Source organism: Centruroides vittatus, unplaced genomic scaffold (genome assembly GCF_030686945.1).
Source record: "Centruroides vittatus isolate TY-2023 unplaced genomic scaffold, ASM3068694v2 contig_884, whole genome shotgun sequence".
In the NCBI taxonomy this organism is placed as follows: domain Eukaryota; kingdom Metazoa; phylum Arthropoda; class Arachnida; order Scorpiones; family Buthidae; genus Centruroides; species Centruroides vittatus.
Window position 1 is genome coordinate 698,446 of NW_027122576.1, and position 24,950 is coordinate 723,395.

Consider the following 24,950-nt stretch of genomic DNA (forward strand, 5'->3'; position numbering starts at 1 on the left):
ATTACAGTATTATCGTTAATATGTTTTCACATATCTTTCAAGTTATCTGTGTTTAAAAGATAATTTGTATGGGGTAGTGGATTATGTGCCAATATTAAAATTGCAATTATGAACTTGTGTCTGTGGAGTAGTGGCTGCTCCGTAGGTGCAGGATGTATTGTGTGGTGGGTTATGTAAAAATATTATTTTTTTCTATCAATTTTTTGCAAGTTATACAAATGAAAATGTGGCAAATTTGGTGAAATATTAAGAAAAACAAGTCTCACTAAACTACCTGTCTCTTTAGCAATAATCTATGATATTTTTACATTTGACTCTAGAATTTTGCTTGTAAATGAATGTTTTGAGATTGGACTGATTAATCTGAAAGCATTTAATTATTAGAGTTAATGTAAATTAACAAGTAAAACAGAATAATAATTAATGTGTGAATTTTAAGCTTTGGATTGTAGTAATTATTTTCTTTACTTATAATCCTCTAAATAGAAATTTATTTAGTATTATAAATGAACTAAGATATTGAAAATATTAAGATATTTTTCAATTTTACAAATTATTATTTTGTAGAATGCAGATGCTAATCCAATTGAAATTAGTTATGCCAAGAATGGAAGACATTTAGGAATTGCATATAGAATACAAAGGGAACAGATTGGAGAACAAGCACTTTATCCTCATGTTCTTACAAAAAATTGTGAATTTTTTGTCAATTTTGGTCAGTTGGTAAGTTTGTTTATTTAAAATGGACTTATAAAAGATGATAGAATTTTCTTAAAATTAACAAAATTATTATTTGTAAAATTTCTTCAAGTTTTTGTATATATTTACTGTTTTATATATAATAATGAGTTGGTTACATTTAGTTCATGACACAGGTTTCAATGCCATCTATTGTTTACTTCTTAATTTATTTCTTAAAATTAATTTTATGTATTAAAATACATTATTTTCCTTGTTCACATTTAAAGTCAAAAGGGTAATTTTACAGTATTAAAAGGATCTTTACTTTCAGTCAAATTTCTTATTTTATGTTTTCAACTTAATTGCATATTTTCAGTGCATCTGTTAAGTCCATTTCCTGTATAACTTTTGTCATGTAAAATGATCAAATGATTTCTTTTAAAGTGTGAATTGAACAATCCTACCAAAATAACAATTTGCATATCAATCATTGCTTGAAGTAAACCTTTTAAAGTCATTAAACCATTTATTTGGAGCCTTGAACAGTTTTCTAATTATAAGTGTTTTCTTATTTTACAATTGAATTTATTATTACACTTACAAATTATGTATAAAAATTATATTAAAACATTAAATGCATCCTGATTAAATAATAGCCTCATTATACACAATCAAAAAACACACCTTTAAAAGATAGGACATACAAGTACAATGGGACCAGGCAACCATTATCAGACCCATATTTAATATACACACTATGAGATATCTGGAAAAATTGGAGATTTTTAAAGCACACAAGTATCTGGTTGTGTCAACCATAGAGACACAGACAGCTTGGCTACCGCAAGGGCGGTCCTTTTATGAAAGTTAATTTTATTAAGAGATTTATTTGTTTGTTTTTACTTTTTATTGTTTATTTTATTTCTGTGGTTATTAATTTATGAATTTCAACCACAATTTTGCTTATTTATTTATTTCATTTTAGAATTTTTGTTAATCGTTTATTTTTAAATTTTCGTATTTACGTTTTATTTTCACGTTCAATTGTATCATAACTGAAGAAGATCAGTTAAACTGATTGAAAGCGTTATTATTTAGTAAATTTATAAGGTGTGTTTTTTTTTTAGTCTAATCTATCTAATTGATACAAAATATATGGATTATACATAATATTATAGATGGACATCCCATTCCATTGCACAATGAAAATGGCATATTGTATAATCAGGTGAGAGAACATTAAGTTGTAGTTTGTTCAACCTACCACTCTGGAGAATCCAGGATAAAAGCTGGGTAGGAAGAACTCTAGAAATTTTTCATGTGTAGTCTGTCCCTGATGTGTCAGGCTTGTAGCCTGTCCTCTTCATTCCATTGTGAGCATATCCAAACCTACAGTGGGCCTGGAGAAAAGGCCCATTTAGTATCTATGAGGTGGAAAGAATCCAAAATGAGAAAATAAAGAAATAAATATTTATATACACAAATAGGTCAAACTTGTTTAATTTGAACTTTTGGATAATTCAAATTTTCCTTGAGTATCCTATTACATGTAATTTAATTACCTGTTTAATTCAAAGATTTTTACTAATTTTTGAATAATTCAAAGCAGTAGTAGTCTTATATTTCAAAAATTTCTAGGGTTTTACCATTTCATAATATCTGTTTTCTTGGAATTCTGTAAGTAGTGTCTTTTGTCCTTCCTATGCCTAATGTGAATTAAGTTCATATAAATAGCTAAAGTTTCTGTCTGTGCTATTGAGCATTGTGAACCTAGACGGAACCATGCGTTGTAAAGCTTTTGGCCTAAGTCGGAGTAAACTACAAAAGCGGCACTCACATCATCACCCATCTTGGAACCGTCAGTGTAAATTCTAAACATGGGATGATCATTTGGATCTTTGAAGTAAACATGAGGGGCAAGCTGATGGGAGGGGTGGTAATTGTAAGTCGATAGGGTATTTTTTCTATGCTGAATTTTTTGCTATCATCGTTCAAGGTCAAACTAGGAAGAATCTTACCTACTCTAATCATATTGTCGACATTCGAGTCGCTATAATCTCGCCAGGGTAAGGTGACAAGATTTTCCTGCCAAATAATGCATTTAGTTTCTAAGTGGGTGCAGTCCTATAAGCCTTACAGATGCAGAGATCTGCAATCCTTTGAACAGATAACAGTTTTTTGTGGTTATGGACTTTGGCGGCCACATGGCCCCAGACCTGTTTGTCATAGAGGAGTGCTGGCTGAATTGTACCCCTGTAAATAAGCTTAGTAGCATTAGGACCAAGGCCCCATGTGTTCCTAGCAATACTAATGAGGGCGTTGGCCTTTTTAGCTTCGTCCATGATGTATTTGATATGGGGTGTGAAGTTAAGTCACTCGTCAAGGATAACACCTAATTTTCATTGTTTGCTTTATTCTATGAGCACCTATTCGAAGTGTAAGCTTCTTGATGAGTGGTGCATTCCTACCAACTATCGTGGTTTTGCATTTGTCTGTGTTAAAGTCTTTACTGTACAGTAGTTTGGAATAGCAATGTATTGAAGTTTTTTTACTGTATTGTATTGCATCGAAGCCTGGATCATACGATAATGCTTTAACTTTGGAGAGAAAAGTCAAGGTAATTAACGAAGTAGAAAAAGGAATAAAAAGAATAAGATATTGCCACTAATCAGTTCCCTTGGTTGTCAAATGTTTCTAGTGGTTATAAAATCATGACACAACAGAATAGAGGTCAAAATTAGCATGATATTTTTACGATTCACATCTTCTAACCTTTCTCTCACCCAGCATTATCTTTTTAAAATATCTTTCGTATTTGTAACAAATATACAACAGTGGTTAAAAACAATGTGGGAAGTGTTTTGTTTTTACTTATGATTTTTTTTCCTCTTGTTTATAAATGGTTAGTTGCTCAAAATTTGCAATCACTTTTCACTTTGCAGTCTAAATCAGTTTTGCTTTTGTTTTTTGCTCAGTGTTAAGTTTAACAAGAAAATCTGACAACAAAGTAAGTACACTATATCTGTATTATTTAATAATTATCAATAAAATTGGATAATTCAAATTACTTTGCACTGCCTTTGAACTTCCAATTAGCCAAGTTTGACTGTGTATATAGGTATATAGCAATATATATATATATATATAGGTAGTTATGGTTCATATTTGGCATCATTTTAAACTTTCATTTTGTTTTTGTCTTTACATTTGAAATTATAACAATTCAAAACAAACACAACATTTACATGTGTATGTATGAAAACATAAAGAAACTTTTTATTAAAAAAAAGCAAAAGAAACTTATAGTTAAATATAAATAAACATTTTAAGACAAAGTAATTTTACATAAATCAGATCTAATTGATATTAATTTTTTCTTACTACATTAATTATTGCTGTTGGCATGAATCATCTACAGAAACTAAAATATAACTGTTAATTCACATATCCAGTTTGAGAAGTACTGCTTTAGAGAATTTTTTTTCCATTCAAAGAAATTCTCTATAGTCATATTTCTGATTTTAAAGTCACTCTAAACTAATATCATAAGACACAGTTTAAAGTATTATATTTAACATTTTCAATTTATAATTAATTAATTTTGAGTTTTTGATATACATATGTTTTTTAATTTAGCCTGAACCTCTTTTTCCATTATGTCCTGGATATGAAAATTACACATTTATTAGTTGTGCACCAGCAGCATGGTTAGAAAGAGGTACTCTTCCCCCAACTAAAAAGGAAGATTGTGAGGTTAAGTATTGGAATTTTATATATTATAAATTTTGTTTTTTAAACTATAAAACATTTAGTCATATGCATGATTAACATGAGTTGAAATACAACCAGCTTATGTATTATTAAATTTATCAATAACAATTTTTAATTAAAATTTTAACATATTCAAATATTCTACATAATCACATTATAAGTGCTAAACTCCTAATTTTTTTTAAGCAAATACAAGGATGGTTGAATCCAATTCAAGTTTTAGTTTCTAAATTTTATTTTTTTAACAATATATTTATTAATAATAATGTCTAATGGGTTTAATGTATTGTTTATTATATAATATTTATTAACTATGTTTATAATTTTTTAAAAAGAATATTAATCTCAACAAATATTTTTAGCTGTCTTTAAACAAAAATAAATTTGACACTTTTCAATGATTCTTCTGATAATATAGCTTAGATTATGAATTCAAACTTCTGAGTTTACATGTGTGTGGATTTTCTGGTGCAAATTGTCTTGCTAGTAAAACTTTCACTCCAATTACTGTTTAAAGATGACTATTAAATTTTCTTTGCTGGTTTCATTTTTCAAGTGCTTGGTACATCAGAACATTCATATTTTGTTGCTGCAATTACAGAATGTTTTGTGAACTTGGTCACAATGCATGTAAAATTTTTATAAGATTATTGAATGAAAGAAAAAGTGGAGTTGGATATTTTTTAGAGACCTTATTTTTGCTTTTACTTAAGTGCCAAAATCATCAGTGTTGAGAATTTCTACTATATTTAGGTATGTGTTCTCACACATTTCTTATCTTTTCTGAACATCAGACATATCATCCCATAAATGTGAATATTTTTGTATTCTAAAACTTTTACAATCTCTCCCGAAGTCCTTCTTCTGTTCATTTTTTAATCAAATTAATTCAACAAATTCTTATTAGTCACATTAAAAGATGGTAATTTTTGACTTTTTTTTTATCTTTGAATGACAATGATGCCACTTGTGACACTAGTATGCACATATAAAAATTGTTTATTTGTGTGCCAAAAGTCACTGGCTCCAGTAAATCAATGCATGTGTAAATACAGCATTAGACTTTCGTTTCAATTCAGTTAATTTTTAAGGATTTTGAAAAATATTATTAAAACTGTATATTTTTAAATTCAAAAATGTAAATAATACAATATAATTATTTCACAATTCTAATTTTTATTTTATATGCAAATTATTAATATTTAAGCAGTATCTAATTCATCTAATTTGAATTTATTTCTCTCTCTTCTTTGAAATCGTGTTTGATGATTGTTGGACTATGAACCCTGAATTTATTTATTTAAAATCCATAAGCATATCATGATATGTTTCTAAATATCTATCAATAGCAAATAAATTTTTTATTTTTATAGTAAACAAATATAAAACAAAAATTCAGATTGAACTTTCTAATTTAAACAAATTAATACATAAATATTTAATTATATTTAAACAATTACTTGAACAGAATACAATGCTATCTTGTTTGATGCAAAACCATTTGACTAAGAGAAAAGTTGAAAAATAATTATATAAGCTAAATTCTAACTTGATTGTTGTTAAAAATTTCAGCTGTTTTGCTTTATCATTCCATTGACAAATTAATTTGACCATTGGAATGATAAAACAAAACAGCTTATCAGTAATGTGTCAGTTTTAAATATCATAGATAATCCTCCTTTTACGATAATCAAATTTCAAAATTTACTAGTATTGATATCTCATAATGGGTTATAGAATATCAAATTTCAAAACTATGAGTTGTATTAGTACTTAATAGTACTGAATTCTTCTCCACTTTTAGATATCTATACTAAAATTTAATTATTTCGAAAGCCATTGAAATCAATGTTTTTAGTATGAAAATCGTGTTTTTGCATGTTTTGTTTGGCTTGTATGGAATGGTCTGTCATTGCATCAGATGATATCAATCTTGTTGCTGTTTTGTGTCAATTTGCATAAAGTATATTATTAAGAAAAAATATAAATAATTTTAACAAAATATATATTTCGTATTGTTTGCATGCCATCTGTGGCTTGTGTTTGAGATTTTAGATGTAGAAATTTTAATATGTCAAGATTTTAATATATTTATTTAAATAGTGAGGTTGCAGCCAAAGTTTTCATCTCTAAAACATAGAAGACAACGGCACTTGACATTTAAGTGGCACTCTACGTTCACATTTTAGAGATGAAAACTTTGGCCGCAACCTTGCTAATGTTTGGAGTTATTGCCATTTGTATTTTCTAACAATTTTTGTCCGATTGCTGGTGTTTGATTTTCAGCAATTGTAATATATTTAATGCAAATTTATAAATACAATAACATTCACTTATTGTAATCACAGATATTGTTATTAGTTACTTAATGTTATCAGAATGCATGTCCCAAAGCATATAAGTTTAAACAATTAAAACTGTTTACAATAAGCAAAGTGCTTATAGGAAAGTTTTAATTATAGTTACCGTTATTGTCAGATGAACAGGTATTTTTAAGCTTTTTTTGGTGCTGTTTGCCTCATTATGCATCTAATGTGCAATCATTATAGGTTTTAACCATTACTTTAAATAGTAATAGTTGATTACATGTCCATTTAGTATTAGTTAATAAAACCAGAAATTCCATTAATTGTAGTCTTATTTACATGCCCATCTAACATTATTCAGTAGTTAATATAGACAAGTCTCAAAGTGATTACAATAAAACAACAGAACAAAGAAATATTATATTGTCAAATTATTGCATATTAATTTGTTATGGGATTAATACATAAACAGTTAAGAATTGTTGACTGCATAGAAAATAAATTTATTGTATATGAAGAACATCATAATGTTGCACTGATGAAGTTTTGAGCTAATGTAGAGTTAAATATATCAATAAATACACAATTCAAATATTTTAAACATATAAAATGGTACATTGGTAAACTAGAAGAAATTTGTATATTATGTTGGATGTAGCAGAAATTAAAATATTTATATACATTAATAGTTTTCTTCAGACAAACAAAATTGATCTTTGTACAAATATTCACAAATTTGCAAATTTTGTTTTTTTCCATTTCAATTTATTTAGACCTCCATACATAAAAATTTATTTCTTTGATTAATAATGTAAGATAATATTTAGTGAAAATGTTATTTTATCAGGAATAATTTATCAAAGCAAGCTTAAGAGAATGACTTAAGACTTTTAGTGAAAAATATCTATGAAATAGTTCATAAATTAAGAGTTTAAATAAATACAAATAAATTTATTAAAATTAGTGTACAAATTAAAGCAATTTAGTACCTAATTATATTTTTTTACTTTAAGTACTAAATTATCATAAAAATAATTTTATTTTCAATGAAAAATTTATATATAACAATTAAAAAACTACTTCAAAATATTAAAGCCAAAAGATTGCCAGATTATATTGGGTTATACTACTACTACTACTACTATTAATAGTTAGATTGTAAGTATTTGTAAGTAATCGAGTATAGTTATATCTAAATTAATACTGGTTGGTTTTGGAAGTAAGATTGGATGAAAGTTCGGGTAGTGTAATTGGCAATGCAACTGCACAGTAAATGGGAGTTATGGGTTCTGAGTCCTATTTCGGGCCAATTTTTTCTTTCAGAACCTTCTAAATTAATTATTAAAATATTAATTTAATTATAATTATTAAATTTGACAAGAGATGGTGTTTAACAACTGCCTCTAGTTCCAAATTACTTAAAATTTAATTAATAATAGTAGTAGTAGTAATATAACCCAATATAATCCAGAAATCATTTGGCTTTAATATATAACTATCAAGTTTGAATGTTTATATTTGTACTTCAAAATATGTTTAAGAAAAAGAAAAATAATTAAAAATAACACAGTAGTTGTAAATAAACACTATAATGATGCCCTATTAATAAACAAAGTCCAAGTAGACAATATATACACAGAAATGTAAAAAGAACAAAGAAGTAAAAAGAATTATTACTCCTTTCAAGCTTACTTGTTAGCTCCAATGAAGTGGTGTTTGTTTGTTGATTGGTAAAAAATATTCAAAAATTTTAGGGCCCGTAGTGCAGTTTTTGGATACTTAGTATAAAAATAATTTTAATATATTTTAAAAAATGCTTTTATTTGTCACATTTTTGGAGATTGGGAATTAGTGATGATGATAGGGTGACTCACCCTGCCAATATACAGTACATAAACACATGATTAAATTCTATGTTTGGTGTCATTTCCATTCCGAAATGCATCATTGTCAGACTTATGGTTGGTACATCCTCAAAGTTTCGGCCTTCTATCGTAGTTAAAAGTGGTCGAAATTTGAGGACAGCGTGGAGAAAATTAAATAACAACATTTAATAACTTTTAGACTACGGATAGGCTCGGTTTGGGACCTCTGAGGATAGATCTATAGGGCCAGAACCATTTTTGGGATGTTTTTTGTATATCAGTTGGCTCTGATACAGTAGCATTTATGTTTGTCAAAATTTAAACAAGTTTCCCCATACAAATAGTTGATGTTTGGTATATTTTGTTCAGATGTCAAACATTAAAGAGTTTTTCTGAATGCAGTTACAATGATGACTTTATTTGCAAAGTAATGTTTATTTAAAAGAATAGCAACACACATTATTTTGTTTACTCTTCATTTACTAAATCTTTAATTGTATTATTGAGAGTTAACTATTAACATTAGATAAATTATTAGATATATATTGATATACTATATAAATAAAGCTTTATGTAGATCAGTTTGAATTAATATATGTTTTATATGTACACAATATGTCTGGTTATAAAATTTAAATAAGAGAAACATCAGAAAAGTATGTGCTTGTCTTGTTAACTTGTTCCATTTGTTTTTAATGTGTACTAATATATTTCAAAACAGGATATTTTATAAGAAACATTAGATTGATAGCTAGTTACATCTTTTTAATCTGAGTCTTATCTTTATATAGTTTGTCATAGTAGGTTGTGTTTTTGTTATCAACATGTAGAAAATGTAACATGTGTTTTTAAACATCAGGAAAATGCTTCACATGTTTCGTTTGAAGAACGAACTTCACCATGTCGGATCTGTAAGAATCATCGTGTTAGATCCCACAGACACAAATATGTTCGAAAATGCACCTTCATTTTTGATTTCTGAGTATTCACCATATATCTTTTCAAATATTTTTTAATGCCAAGATTTTATCAAATCATATTTGCATTTTGAAATTGATAATGGGTTTTTAAAATAAACAAACCTGAATTTGTTTATATTTTAAATGTCTGTGGCGCACATAAATTTAATGAATTTTATCACCGTCGATGTTATTCTGTAACTAAATATCATATTATCTAAGTATTTTAATTGTAAATTGTTATTAACTAATAATAAAATGGAAGTAGAAAAAGAGAAGAGAGATTTTTGTTAAGTACAGAAACTGATAATGGTTCATTTAGAGAGATGAAACAGTGTTTTAATCAATTATTATACAAAATCTAAATTGTTTTAAGAAAACATTAAAGATACAAAGCATTGTTTTATTATATCTATTCATTAATCTTAGCAAAGAAATCACTTGTTTTGAATTTTGGACCTTACAATGGTTTACAATCTGGAAAGTGTTACAGAATGTATTTGAATATTCTAATACTAACATTTTTCAGCATGAGTTAAGCCAAAATTTATAACGAAATACCATAAAACTTAAGATTATGGAAAAATATGTGATTATAGATTAGGATCAAAATAAGAGTAAGGGAGATTAATATATATATATATATATATTAATGACTGATATAAGAGCCATACATTGTTAATTAAATATATTGCACCTTTGACTTATCAATGATAGAAAGATTGATGATGTTAAATATTGTCATAATGAAATATATTATGATTAAAGAAGTTACATTTATTTTTAGCAATAAAATTTGATGCTGAAAACTTCAGTAACAATAACTTTCGAGAATAAAAAAAAAACATTATGCGAATGTAATTTAAATATTCAGAATTTGCAGAAATGTAAAGTGTATCGTCTGTCTCAAAAACTGTTTTTGAAATTTAATTACTGGTAGAATTACATTAATATTATATTATTATTAAAAATTAAAATACTGTTTTTAAATAGTATAAATATTGCATAACAACAATTATTAGATATAAATAGAAATTTAAGAAAGCATCGATTCACATCCTTTCCATTGTAAAACAAAATTTAAGCACAAAAAAAGCAAAATGGTCTTATTTCATATTCTCATGTTTTGTGCACTTTGATTATAATCTGTCACTCGATACATCGGCTCTAGCATTTCATTTCTGACTTTATACATTTACACATTTTTATTCTATTTATGTTTGTATATATCTTTAATATATCATGATTTACTATATGTCTGAAAGGAAACATGAATAGGAATGGCAGAAATTAACATGATACCCTTTTGTATTTAGATTATAATGATGTGTGGCTTACCTGGTGCTGGAAAAACTACATGGGCTGTAAATTACATTGCATTACATCCTGATAAGAAATACAACCTATTAGGAACAAATAGTATAATTGATAAGATGAAGGTAAGATGATAACTTTTTCTTCTGCACTTAATGTGAGTATTTGCATGCATTTTATTTAACAATCTTTTTGTATTATTTAACATTGTAGAGTATTATGCCGTAAATTCTTTTGTCAAATCATTAATAAATGGATTATTTTGCATTTGATGAATGGAATTTTGTTGTCTACTTATAATGAAGTTAACTTTCAATATATTAACTTGTAATATTTATCTGTGTTATATTAATTATATATAATTACTGCTCCACTTAATATACACAATTTAATAGCAAATGTTTTGATGGAGCACATAAAGTAAACAAGAGGATGTTATGAACATTTTAAAGTTATACTCTCATCTTCAGGCAAACTAGTTTTAAAACATAACCGTGGTACAATGCTCAGTAGGGATCATATCATGATTGTTTTAGAATAATCTTGCCAGAAGATGAGAGTATAACTTGAAAATGCTCATAACTCCTCTTGTATTGTTTACTTTATATGCTCCATCAAAGTATTTTATTTTAATTGTTCAAACAATTTATTTACATATATTTTTTCCTTATCTCCTCATATATACATAATTTTTTGATAATTAGATGCCAAGCTGGTGAACAAAAATCATTCGTATTCCTGTTCGTCAAGACAACGGGGGAAACAATTTACAGATTTATATTGTTATTCAATACAACACTCAAATAATTTCATAAACATGAGTATATCTAATTAAAAAAACTTTTGTAAACTTGTTGTAATTGCAATAAAAGGATTAATACAAAAATATTGTAACAAACTTGGCTTGGCATAAAATTATCACACATTTAAATTAAATTTAGTCAATTGAAATAATAATTTTAATAGTGATGACAATGATAATTTCAGAGTAATTTTTTAACATTTTTCTCAAGGTAATGGGTTTACCTAGAAAAAGAAATTACGCCGGACGATGGGACGTTTTAATTCAAAAATCGACAAAATGTCTGAACAAATTATTAGAAATGGGATCTCGTGAACTTCGTAATTATATATTAGATCAAGTATGAATTTTATTTATTTAATTAAAAACATTTTAAATCTATGATATAGTATCTATTGCTTCTATTTTTTTATTCATTTGTTTATTTTAATGTTAATTGATTTTTTTTATGTTTCAATCATTTACAAGAGATAAATGTTACTTCTTTTTGTTATTGACTTATAAAGTGTTAAATATAATTTGGCAATTAACCAAAAATTTTAAGATTGTAGCAATTTATTTTATATCGTGAATGTGCTATTTAAATATAGATTTTGAATATATAATTTTAGCATTTAATATATGAATTTCTTATTTAAAATATTAAATACTTACATATGTGAGTTTCTGAGTACAAAATGTCATTTTGCATTATAAGTGAGTCTATGCCTTATTGAATTACCATATTTCGAAAGACCAAGTCGTACTGGCAACTGATCTCTTGGCACATGTGTGTGTGAAACAACATTAATTATTGTATCAGGTCAGTCCACAAGTTCATGCGTATTTTTATATACAAAAAAAGCAGCAAAAAATTTTAATTAAATTTTATTTCAATCTATAATGTATTCACCATTATTTTGTACAATTTCTTGCCATCTTGATAGTAGCTTTTTAATCCCGTCTTCATAAAATGATTTCGGTTTTGAATCAAAATATTCAGAAATAGCCTTTTTTACATTGTTTCTCCATCCTTTTAAAAAATTCTGCAAACTGCGAAAAAGATGATAATCACTGGGAGCAATATCTGGCGAATATAGTGGATGAGGTAAAATTTCCCAGTTGTAGCTTTCAAGTTTCTGTACAGTTATTTTTGCAGCGTGTTGTCTGGCATTGTCATGCTGCAAGAGAACCTGCTTTCTGTTCACTAACGACGGTTGATTTTTTTTCAATTTTTCATTTAAACGCTCTAATTGCTCACAATACATTTGAGCTGTAATTGTTTGATTAGGTTCTAACAGCTCAAACTGAATTACACCTGACATATCCCACCAAACAGACAAAAGAATTTTTTTTTGGATGCAACCCACCTTTTGGAGTCTGTTTTGGCTGCTTGTTGTGATCCATCTGTTGTCTTTTTCTCGTCACATTATTATAGAGGATCTATTTTTTTGTCTCCGGTAACCAGCCTACCAAAAAAAGGTTCTAAAGCAATACGGGATAAAAGACGTGCAAATGTTTACACGTTGTCAGTTAGCTATTGACAGTTCATGTGGTATCCATTTTCCTAGCTTTGAAACTTTTCCGATTTGTTGTAGGTGTCTATGAACAGTTCCATGGTATGAATTTAAATGTTCCGCAATTTCATCATCTGTTAAAGATGGTTCTGCTTCAACTAGTGCAGAGAGAGCATCATTATCAAAGTCAACGGGTCTTCCAGTACGAGCCTTATCCTCCACACTAAAATCATTGTTTCTAAATCTTTCAAACCACTTCTGCGCAGTCCTTGCACTAATTACGATTTGATTATTTACAGTATTTATTTTTTTGGCTGCATTTGTAGCATTCTCACCACTTAAAAATAAAAAGTATAAAACATGTCTTTTGTATTGGTTGGTTACTTCCATTTTAACGAAAATAAACAACTGAAATGTTCACAATTCTGAACAGTATTATATGAATGAGATCCAATTTAACACTTCAGTGTAAAAATTATCACATTAGACTGACATTTTTAACAGCAAAACAAGATTTTTCTCAAGGTCATAAAAATGCACATGGACTTATGGACTGACCTGATAAATACTGTGTATCCTACTGTACACTTCTTATTAATGCATGTATAGTGTCATACAAAAGCAAATAACTTTGACAATAAATAGTTAAGTTAATTGCATTTCGGTGGCAGTACAAAGGATTATTGTTTTTTATACATATGAAAACCATTGAAGTTTGGGGCTAAAAAAGTAACAAGACCGGTCAAGCCTATCTGATAGCACGCTCCACAAAAGCAAATCAAATATTTTAAAAAATAAATTTATTATAAAATTTAATTGTCGGGACGTAGTGACGACTAATACTTGACTTTGTGCATTCCTTGTCAACAAAATAACTCTGGAATGAGTTGTCTGATCTTGATGAAATTTTCTTGGATGACTCATCATCACTCAAGGATGAACTGATTAAAATTTCAACTTTCAAAAATGATCCGTTTTTGTAGAACTGGAGATAGGGTTTTTCTTCAGTATGGATCATTTTTGAGAGTTGAAATTTTAATCAGTTCATCCTTGAGTGATGTGAGTCATCCAAGAAAATTTCATCAAGATCGGACAACTCATTTTAGAGTTATTTTGTTGACAAGGAATGCATGAAGTCAAGTGTTAGTCGCTTCCTGCACGCACGTGCAGAAGCGTCATCTAGTGGTCGGGAAATATGACAAGCATTAAAACGGTAATTTTGAAAGGTAAATGTTATCGCTAACTAGATACACAACAAGAAATATAAAGAATCTTTATAGAATAATAAACTTGAAAAAGTTTTCTTTTTAAAATGTGGAGCAGCATTGATCAATATTGATGGCTTTACGATCCATTCTCTCTTCCTATCGTTAGTATGAAATTTCAATCTCTAAATGGAAAAGCTGCACAGAGATTCCAGATTGAGATGAAGTCGCTCAAATTCATCATCATCAATGAAATGTCAATGATTGGTGCAAGAATGCTTTACATGATCGAGAGAAGATTGAGGGAGATAAACCCCGAGAAAGATGAGCCATTTGGTATATTTGTTTGGTGATTTTCATCAGCTTCCTCCTGTTAAAGATACTCCTCTCTCCTTGAGTGTTTTTTACAATGTAATGTTCCAACAAGGTACGAACCTTGTTGGGACATTACATTACATTTGCATTTGATTCTTTTGAGAAGTTCATTGAACTTTGTAATTCTCATAGACAAAATAGTGCAGATAGTTCCTTCACAGATATCTTACAACATCTAGCTTCGGGTGATTTCTCTGATACCGATCTGAACACACTGACAACAAGAAATCGAGCCTATTTATCCTCGCATACTCGATGACTATACATAAATCACAGGGATTAACTCTTCCAAAAATCAAAATAGATATAGGGGAAAAAGAGACAGCTATCGGTCTTATCTATGTTACATTGAGTCGAGTGAAAAAAATAAAGTATTTTTAAAGAGTTACAATAAAGATCACTACGAGTCAATCTGTAAGTCCAAGGCCCATTGTGATAGACAGAATTTCATGAGACGTTGTCATAGCAATTAATTAATGGCTTATTCTGACCTTATATTTGTACCTTTAAATGATCCAATTAAATATCCAAATATATTGTTGAGAATGAATGATTCTTTGTTTCTTTTTTCCCTCATAATCTAGAAAATAAAGGTGCGAGCAGCTTCGTTCCAACTACACGCTGATACAGCATTACTTATCTAGTTTAATACAATAAACTAACAGGGTAGTTTTTACTATAGCTTACAGTGATGGTAAACAAAAATGTTCAGTTCCTTTTTGTGCCTGTGCAAAGACATGTGCAATGTTGGATTGAATGGAACATAACACTTGGGTAACGAAAGTGATCTTGGTTTATTAAAAAAAGAATAAAAACTAACGGGAAGGTTGGGAATTACCAATGCCACTTCTTATGGAATGTGTGTATTTTTAGAGAGATTGTTTTCTTGATAAACATACTGAAACTCTTCTTTTCTGCAAAATATTTTGTTTCCACAAAAAAAAAACCAGAAAAAAAAATCAATTATGGTGTTTAAATAAAGTAAAATGTAAACACTAAGCAAGAAGTGGTGATGGCTGAGTTGTCTAGTTTGTTGATTCTGAATTTCAACAAGCAGGTCATAGATTTGAGACTTGTTAAGAATTTTTTCTGTATATAGTTTTTGCATTTATCTACTTAAATATCTTTATAGATTGTGTAATTACTTATTATTAACCCAACTAGTAAATTTTAACAGCATGTAACAGCTGTTTTACATCATATTTATTTATTAATTATTATGCACATGTTTGTGTAATACTAGAAAATTTGATGGATAGAAATAGCCCCTTTTGTTTCAAAAAGTTTAAAGCTGGAGGTCAGCAAAAAGATAATTTCTTTTTTATTGTCTTGTTTACAAAAGAATGATTCTCTCCCCAGAGTTTTTCCTGGCTTTAAACATGTTTCTCCAGTGGAGAAAGAACTGAAAAATTTTCTCCACATATTTATTTTCATTTGAAGTTACACATAATACAAAAACAATACAATAAAATGCACTGGTAAACTTGACTTTACATTTAACACTTTACTATAGCTGGACATAGTAATAATAAATTACATACCCAACTCCAGCAAATATCTGTTAGTTTGTATTTTTTCTAGAGCATCTAGAAAAGGCTCACCAGTGGCCAAGCAGTTCTTTTCCCCGAACACCGGTAGTGCGGTCATGGGTTTGTGTCTGGCCAGGATGGGGTGGCCACGTGCAGTTTTCTGGGTTTTCTTCGCATCTATAATGCCTAATTAGAGGCCAGTTACCCTTAAAAAACCTCCCGGAAGGCATCCTTCATCGGCAGATTGCCCAAGTATTGTATTGCCATAAATAACAAAACATCTAGAAAAAATAAAAGTTTTAAGGTGTAAAAGGACAGTGCTGCCATCAACTACAGAGACAGTAACTCCCTGGCACAGGCACAAAGAGCCTTATTAGAAATCCAGCATGCATGAGGGAGCAGTAAGGACACCACTGACCAATCAGTTAGCAGCATTATAATATGTTAATGTCTACAATGCACATGACATTCCAAATTTTGAAAGAAAGTAAACATCCAATCCAAGAAGTTGTTTTGAAGTCAAAAAGTGAATGTAACCCAACAATTGTGGTTTAGACTGCCAAAAACATTTGTACTCCATACAAATCAACAGTTATTTGCTGGAGTTTGGTACATAATTTATTATAACCTGACTTTACATTTTTATACAGTACTTGTAGTGAGTCTTTTGAGACACTACTTACACAAAAATCTCTCAGACAAGATTAATGGCACAAAAAACAGATCAAGATTATATTCAGTACACTCAGTATATTTCTTTGTACTGCCAAATTGCACAAGTCTCCTTTTCTTTGAGGTAAGGTCTGTCCAAAAAGTTTAGATAATTTTACAAAACGGTTAAAATTTATTGAAAATAATTAATACATTTTATGTTTAATGTTTAATTAACTTTCCCTTACATAAAATTAACTCAAAACTTTATTTTTCATTCTTAAAATAAGATTTTTAATGATTTCATCTGGTAAATTTTTCATTTTTAGATTTTAGGTGATCCATGTTTGAATACTGCTTGCAATTGGCATATACCTGTCTAGATGTAATGATTCAAAAATTTTAATATGGTTCAGGTCTAGGTTTCTAGTGGCCACTTCATAAGCTTATTTTTTGTAAACCAGATTTGAGTTGAGTGAAACTCTTGAATAGGGGCATTATCTTGCTGAAATATCCAGTTATTTCCAGCAATTTCTTCTCAAAAAGGTTAAAGATATTGTTGAAGAGTTTGCTGATAAAAGTTCTGTGTTTTGTTGTGCAGAAATAAATGCAATTGAAGTTTCTCCATCGTATCCAAATCTTGCCCACAACATAATGCTTCCTCCTCCTTATTGTCTACTGAAATATGTGCTAGATTCTTTTCTAATATCATACCAATAGAAGCCCCGCCCATCAGGGCCATCTAAATTTCACTTCTTTCTATTGACAAGCCTACACTTTTTGATTGTTTTTTCCACAACCTGTTTTTTTTTCTTGCTTAGTATAACCTTGCCTGAATGTGTATTACAGATAAAGCACTTGTTTAAATTGTTAAAATAACACCTCTCGTGATTTTTTAAAGAATTGAATGAAATTATTGATACTTGAAAAGTTTAAAGATTAAAAAGTCCAATAAATAAAAATTACCTAAACTTTTTGGACACAATTTATTTGAATTTTTATATTAAATTATTGTGTAAAGCTTTAATTGATGTATTAAAAACAATTAAATGTAAATATTATTATTCTTATTTAATATAAGTAGAATTTTTCACAAAAAAAACTGAATTATCTAAACTTTTTGGACAGACCTTACACCACTTTGCAAATGCTTTCTGAAAGTCTGAATATCTTGATCGTCAGTGCTAGGTGTATTGATCAATAACAGCACCAGATCATTTACAATTTACACTTGCAATCTGTTTCTAGGGTTAACTTTAATTAAGCTGTACTTACCGAAACCTCATTCACAATTCACAATTGATACAGGCAGTGTCAAGTATATTTTTAAAAAGTTGAACGAAGATAGAATAATCAAACACAGTATCCCTTTGTCAAAAACTGACATGCAGTATCAAAGTGATGTGAGTTGTGTTGACAACAATATATGTAAATATTCTATCTACAGTTTCGTGAATGGATACCATTCATTCTGGTTATAATTTTCAATTATTATTGTGATTTTTTTTTAATATCTAAATGTAAACAACTTTTAGAAGCCGTGTTGTCATAAGAATAATTTAACAATTGAAATATAACAAAATAAGACTGTTTAGAAAGTTTGTATAAAATGAGAGGAAAATGTTAAAAATATATTATACAAAATTGTTTTTCTTAATTCCTAATACTTCAGGAATTATCTTCAAATGAATGTAATTATTTTTCAGTTTTAAAGTGTTTATTAACAAATAATTTAATTTGTAATTTATTTTCAGACTAATGTCTATCCTTCAGCCCAAAAAAGAAAAATGAGGCCATTTGAAGGATTTAAGAGAAAAGCGGTCGTTTTGGTACCTACAGAAGAAGAGTTCCAAAGAAGATGTGCCAAAAGAGAATCAGAAGAAGGAAAAGACGTACCGGATAGTGCTGTGCTAGAAATGAAAGGTAACTTCATCATGGCTAAATTTCTTAAGTGGAAGATTTAAGTTAAACGAGAATATCTACCATGTTTTCTCGATTGTAATGCATGTCCTGTATTGAGAATGCAGCCATGAAAATCAAGGTATCATTCAAATACAATATATGTAAAGTGTAACCAGGAAAAATCTGGTTTTTTTTTTTCTTGCATGAAATTTAAAAATGAGTTGAACATTTTCAAAAATAAGTTACTAAATACAAACCAACATCTACAAACCTGAGTATGTAATGCAATAAGCCAACAACTTTCAAATTATATTGGGCTATTATATATCACAATTATTTTAAATTAAGTACTAAATAATTCGGGGCATCATGTGACATCTCTTATTAGATTTAATTATAAGATTGTTAAGATTTGCAAAATATCCAAATCTGTGATACAGTAGATGGCATTAAAAGTAAGGGTGATATTATATCATTCTTACTTTTAAACTATTTTAGAACCTGTCATTTCTTTAAATTATTGAATAAAATGAATAAATCTGATTATTGCAAGATTTAAATTAAATATTGTCATATCTTTTGTTTTAATTAGAATTTGTAATGTAGTTCTTAATTGTTGGATAATTTCCACAGCAAATTTTGGCCTCCCGACGATTGGACCAATTTTTGACGATGTGACCTATGTTTGAACTTCCAAAAGAAGAAGCAGAACCTTTAGTTAAGCAATACAACGAAGAAGGGCAAGCAGCTGTTGGCCCACAGCAGAAAAGGTTCTGTCCAAACAATCAGCAAAATACTGGTTTGTTTTATTTAAATTAATCTTACTTTGAACTTTATATAATACTATTTTCTTATTTTGTGTAATTTCATTTTTGTAGGTGACTCTAATAATAGGGGTAATTGGGAGGGGAATAGAGGCTACCAAGGAGATGGAAGATCTGGTGGACGAGGAAGGGGACAGTCTCGAGGCGGCTATAACAGGGGAGATAATTTCTCTTCTGGTGGCGATAGGGGTGGCTACAGGGGTGGAAACATGTCTTCGGGAGGCGGAGATAGGGGAGGAGACAGAGGAGGCAGTTACAGAGGTGACAGTATGTCCTATGGTGGCGGAGACAGGGACAGCTACAGAGGAGGAGGCATGACGGGTGGTGGAGACAGAGATGGCTACAGAGGAGGAAACGTGCCCTCCATGGCCGGAGACAGAGGAGGATACAGGGGTACAAATTCGCCTGCCGGTTCAATGGGAGACAGAGGCGGATACAGAGGTTCAAATTCGCCCGCTGGTATGATGGGTGACAGAGGTAAGTTTAGATCGTGCCGTTTGATAGATTCACGTATACGTTTTAATTTTATTAAAACTTTGTATTTAGGTGGCTATGGTAGATCCGATTCGTATGGTTCCCCCGCCGGATCTGGAATGCAAAGTGGAAATCAGAGTTGGAACAGAGGCTCAAATCCGTATCAGTCATCATATGGACAAAATTCTCCTTCACAGTACAGTCGTGGCGGAGCAAATCAGGTAATTTTATTTATGTTAACTTAATCATCGTATTGGTCAGCAAATGGTTGTTTTCTTTAAAAATTAAATTTGAAATGAACTTTTCTAGATTATTAAAAATATATTTTAAAAGGCAATTAAATATGTTGTAGTAATGTAATTTATGAAGCACAAAGCACACACAAAGGAAAATATAATCTATGATGTATTTTTCACAAAAATATGCATATAGGCAACAACTTCTCACATGGAAAATGAACATAAATTTATATTATCATCAAATTTATCAGCTTTCTTAAACTATCCTATACACTAGGAAGGGGTAAAAAAAAAAAGCAATTATTTTATTGTGACATCATTAAAATGCCAGGCTGCAATTTTTAATTACATTTTTAGTTTATTTAACTTAAAATATATGTTCTCTACTTCAAATTAGTAGCATCTCACCCCCTGCACATCATACTTTTCCCACTAGCAATAGAACTGTGCCAGTCATGTACGTAACTCCACTCGGGAAAATTTTTGAATTGAAATAACGTGTATATAGTTAATCAGGGCAAGAAGCCCTGATTAACTATATCTGGTCTCAACTTTTATATATCTTACTCCGTTCTTGAGGTCAAGGAAGGGCAGGCAGTCACAACGGTGGGAATTTATAAGTCTACAATTTTTTCAATTTGCAACCAAAAAAAGGAATTAGAATATGAAACAACAAGTACAGAGACAAAACAGTTCAATTCAAAATTTTTCTTCTTTTTTCTCTTACAAAAGACTTTACAGTACTAAAACTAAGATGGTGTCCGTTATCTATTGCCAGATCCTTTCTCTACAGTTCTTACGTTTACTCCTTTATCGGTATCAAACGCAGGCAAAGTCCACCTGTATAATTTTTCGGGTATGCCCGAAAACTATTAATGGTGTAGTTATTAATCTACTAACACATTTATTTGGGGATAAATGCAGCATTTAGTCAAAGTTTGTACTTTGTTAAAACTCCAAATTAAAGTAACAACGTACCGATAAAAGTGAAAATCAAATACCGAAGACAGTAAAAAAAATCCAGCAACGAGTTACTTAACTTTCCCGTCAACATTTAAAACTGCGCGTGTAACGCTATTTGTTACGATATTTTGTTAACAAAATATTTTTGTTTGGTGGGGATGTTTACAAAGACCTAACGTTTCCACCCGATTAAATAATAATACGAGTTTTGAATTAATCGATTATATCGAATGTAAATTTTTGGAAGTATAAGTCAAATATTTAAAATATTTTAGGGCATTCAAGACAGTTATAACGATCAGAGGTATCATCAGAGTCCTCAGGACCAATGGAAATCTGCCGGACGCGGAGGTAAGTGAATAATTAAAAGAATTATTTCTAAACGGACGTAATTTCGAATGATTTAAGAAATAATCGGGTTTTTAGACGTCGGCCGAAATTTGGAGTCGACTTTAGTATTATAAAATGTAACGAAATGCATTAATTTAAGGAAGTAAATCTACCGGACATTTCCCCAAGTCTCTGGCTCGACATAAATAAACGAAGGGTTGTAAAATATTGGCTGGGGAATAAGTCCGGGCTTATTTTCGGAAACTTATTAATTAATAAAAAAAATAATTTCAGTCGTTATAAGGAAAATCGTAATTATCGTCATTTTCTTCGTGGTAGCACTCCGACGCGGAGCTGTGCGACAACGAAGAAACCGACGGTTTTCTCGTCTTCGTTTTATTATTATTGGCAACCAAATAACCAAAAGAGCATTAAAAAATAGCAAATATTTAGATAATTGAAACGATACTCTGCTCGTCTCCAACACTATAAACCCTTTTTGAATTTAATACAACGTACTAGTCTCCCGTTCGCCAAAGGCATCTTTTATTTCGGGGGAGCCTTCGAAAGTCTAGTTTCCGAGAATAAGTTTATTTTCCAAACAGCCCGGTTTATGCATTTGAAACTCTCAAACGAAACGTGAATTTTCAAAATATGTTACGAACTTTAACAGCACATATATGTAATATACATGGACGGCCGGAAGGCCGAGCGGTCAAGGTGGCAGCCTACCTCTCTGGGGGACCCGGGATCGAATCCAAGCGGGTCGAGAAATCCCCAGGAATTTTTCGGGGTGGTCCGTTTGGATATGTCGGGCCCCGTCCCTCACCACCCGGCCGTCCTATTGTGGGCCTGGCCGAACCCATAATGGGCCTGCTAAAAGAGGCCCTCTTAGTGCCCACAGGGCGGAAAAAGTTTTAAAAAAAAGTAATATATTTTGTACTTGAAGGTTACGACCAAAGCGATCAATACGGATACGGACAGCAGAGTCAACAGAGTTATTCCCAGCAGGACCAGTCGAGATACGGGCAGTACGACCACTCGTCTAGGTATGGCCAGCACGTGGACCACCGAGACCAACCCAGATACGGCCAACAGGCACCCGACCACTCCAGAGATCCCGGAGGTTACAATCAGAGCTACGGCAGAGACCAACAGAGTAGTTACGGACAGAGTTACGACCAATCCGACTACAATAGAAACTACGAGCATTCCCAGAGCACCCCTTCCTATGGTCAGCAGTCGTACGGTCGATCATCTTATGGCCAAGGAAGCGACCAGACTCAGAATTACAACCAAGGATACGGTCATCAGCAGCCGCAGCAGCAGCAGCAGCAGTATGGCCAGAGCGACTACAACCAGCAACAGTACCAGCAGTACGGAGGATATCAACAGCAGCCTCCTCCTCAGAGCCAGGGATACGGCGGTTATGGCCAATACAAATAAAGATCGTGTTTTAATCATTATGAAAGAAAAATCACATTAACATTAGCCACATATTAATTATGTGCGTTTAATTCTGTTTTTATGTTGCTTTTGTGGATGTCGTTTAATTTGTTCTCAGTAAACACTTTTTACATATAGACGCGTGTGTGTCCCTGCCCAACTTGGTTATTTTTAGAATTTCGGTTTGACGTCAGGACGAGTCGTTTAATTTTGTGGAACGGTGACGTTTCGTCGTTAAGTATCTCGGCCGCCGGTCTGCAAAATGTTCCGTATCGAAAGTTAGGCTTTGGTGTTACGCGTTGCAACGATCCGGACCCTGCAGTCGTGGTCGCCGGGGCCTTCCGGTAAATTTTCAAAGCGGCAACCTTTTAATGCGGTTTGCCGTGGGATTTTCCTGACCGACTTCAGTTTATTCGGGCAGAAGATCAATTCTTTACAAAAGTACGACGTTTATGGATTGACTTCATCCCCGAGTTCTTACGAATCTTGGAATGAATTCTTGTCGGACGAAAGCGGCCTGGTAAATGTTGCCTGCCTTGTTGGGATTACCAGCAATATTCCGATTAGAAAATTGTTGATAATTTCGTCTGCAGGTATATAGGAATGCCACGGGTAATTCAATGATCCAAAAACTACGGTTTATGTACGTAATCAGCCAAAATAAGCATAATTAAACAGTAGTTTTTGGATCACTGAATTACCGGTAATGTTCCTATACATACACCTGCAGACGAAATTCTCGGGAATTTTCAAATTGTAAATGTGCGCTTTCTGGAGAGCTACTAAGTTGGATTTTCTGTTAAAAAATTTAGAATTATAGCGAAAATAATATAAACATCGCACAGTTTTATAGATTTTTTTTTTTTTTTTTTTGAAACGAGAAATTGGTAAACATGATTACATCATGTAATACGGTAAAACTCGTATAAACTGAAATCGCACGGTACCGAATTTTTCCGTTTCTAACGGTTTATTTAACAAATTCGCTCCGTTTCGAGGAGTTTCCCGTTTTGGCGGGTTTCCATTTTATTCGGGTTCGTCTTAAGTTTTGCCATACGGTAGCAAAATCGGAATTTTGACAAACAGTGCAACGAAAAAAATACACATTGTGTTATTGTAGGCTGTGATGATATAACAATTGAATCTATTTAAAATTACGAAACGTTACGAAGTTTTTATGAATGATCTATATTAGCGGCCGAACGGTCAAGGTTAGCAGTCTGCCGCCCTGGGGGACCCGGGATCGAATCCGGACGGGTCGAGAAATCTCCAGAAATTTTTCGGGGGGTCCGTCAGGATGTTAGTCCCTGTCCCTCACCACCCGGCCGCCCCATTGTGGGCCTGGCGAACCCATAATGGGCTTGCTATAAGAGGTCCTCTTAGTGCCCACAGGGCGGAGATTTAAAAAAAAATGAATGAACTACTTGGTGTATTGGAAATAGGGGGCGAAGCTCGTGCTACCTGCTGACCTAGGCCTACGGTGGCACCGGAAATCGATGAATAGTGACGAAATTGTTGAACTAGAGGGAAGAAGACTCCTAGTAACAACAATAAAAATTAATATATCTGTTATTTTAATATACAATTGCATAAAGTGGAAAAGTGACCGCCAGGTGATTACCATTCTGGAGTCGGGGTGAACCCATAAATTTTCACGAGTGGGCGATTCCGGATAAGTCGAATCTCGGCGCTCCCGCGATTCGCCTTGTCAAAGAATGAAAAGTAATTTTATTCATAATATAACCACATTTATTTGTCAACGTTAAAACAAGTTCAAGCACGCACACAAGCAAACAAACAATAAGTACTAAAGATTAC

At 31.0% G+C, this 24,950-nt stretch overlaps 1 protein-coding gene across 2 annotated transcripts in view; it reads left to right on the forward strand.

Annotated features, from left to right (window-relative positions):
* Positions 1 to 23,269, forward strand: part of LOC136983642 (heterogeneous nuclear ribonucleoprotein U-like protein 1) — a 57,155-nt gene extending 33,886 nt beyond the window's left edge. The window contains exons 8-13 of one of the 2 annotated variants that reach the window (XM_067280442.1): positions 568 to 723; positions 4,318 to 4,434; positions 10,899 to 11,021; positions 11,910 to 12,038; positions 18,709 to 18,877; positions 19,490 to 19,588. In XM_067280442.1, the coding sequence (XP_067136543.1) occupies positions 568 to 723; positions 4,318 to 4,434; positions 10,899 to 11,021; positions 11,910 to 12,038; positions 18,709 to 18,877; positions 19,490 to 19,545 (750 nt within the window). In that variant the 3' untranslated portion in view covers positions 19,546 to 19,588. Of the gene's footprint in view, positions 1 to 567; positions 724 to 4,317; positions 4,435 to 10,898; positions 11,022 to 11,909; positions 12,039 to 18,708; positions 18,878 to 19,489; positions 19,656 to 19,734; positions 20,158 to 20,226; positions 20,376 to 21,631; positions 21,708 to 22,635 lie in introns of those variants that run through there. The other variant, XM_067280443.1, reaches the window with a different exon arrangement.
* The last annotated feature ends 1,681 nt before the right edge of the window (positions 23,270 to 24,950 follow it).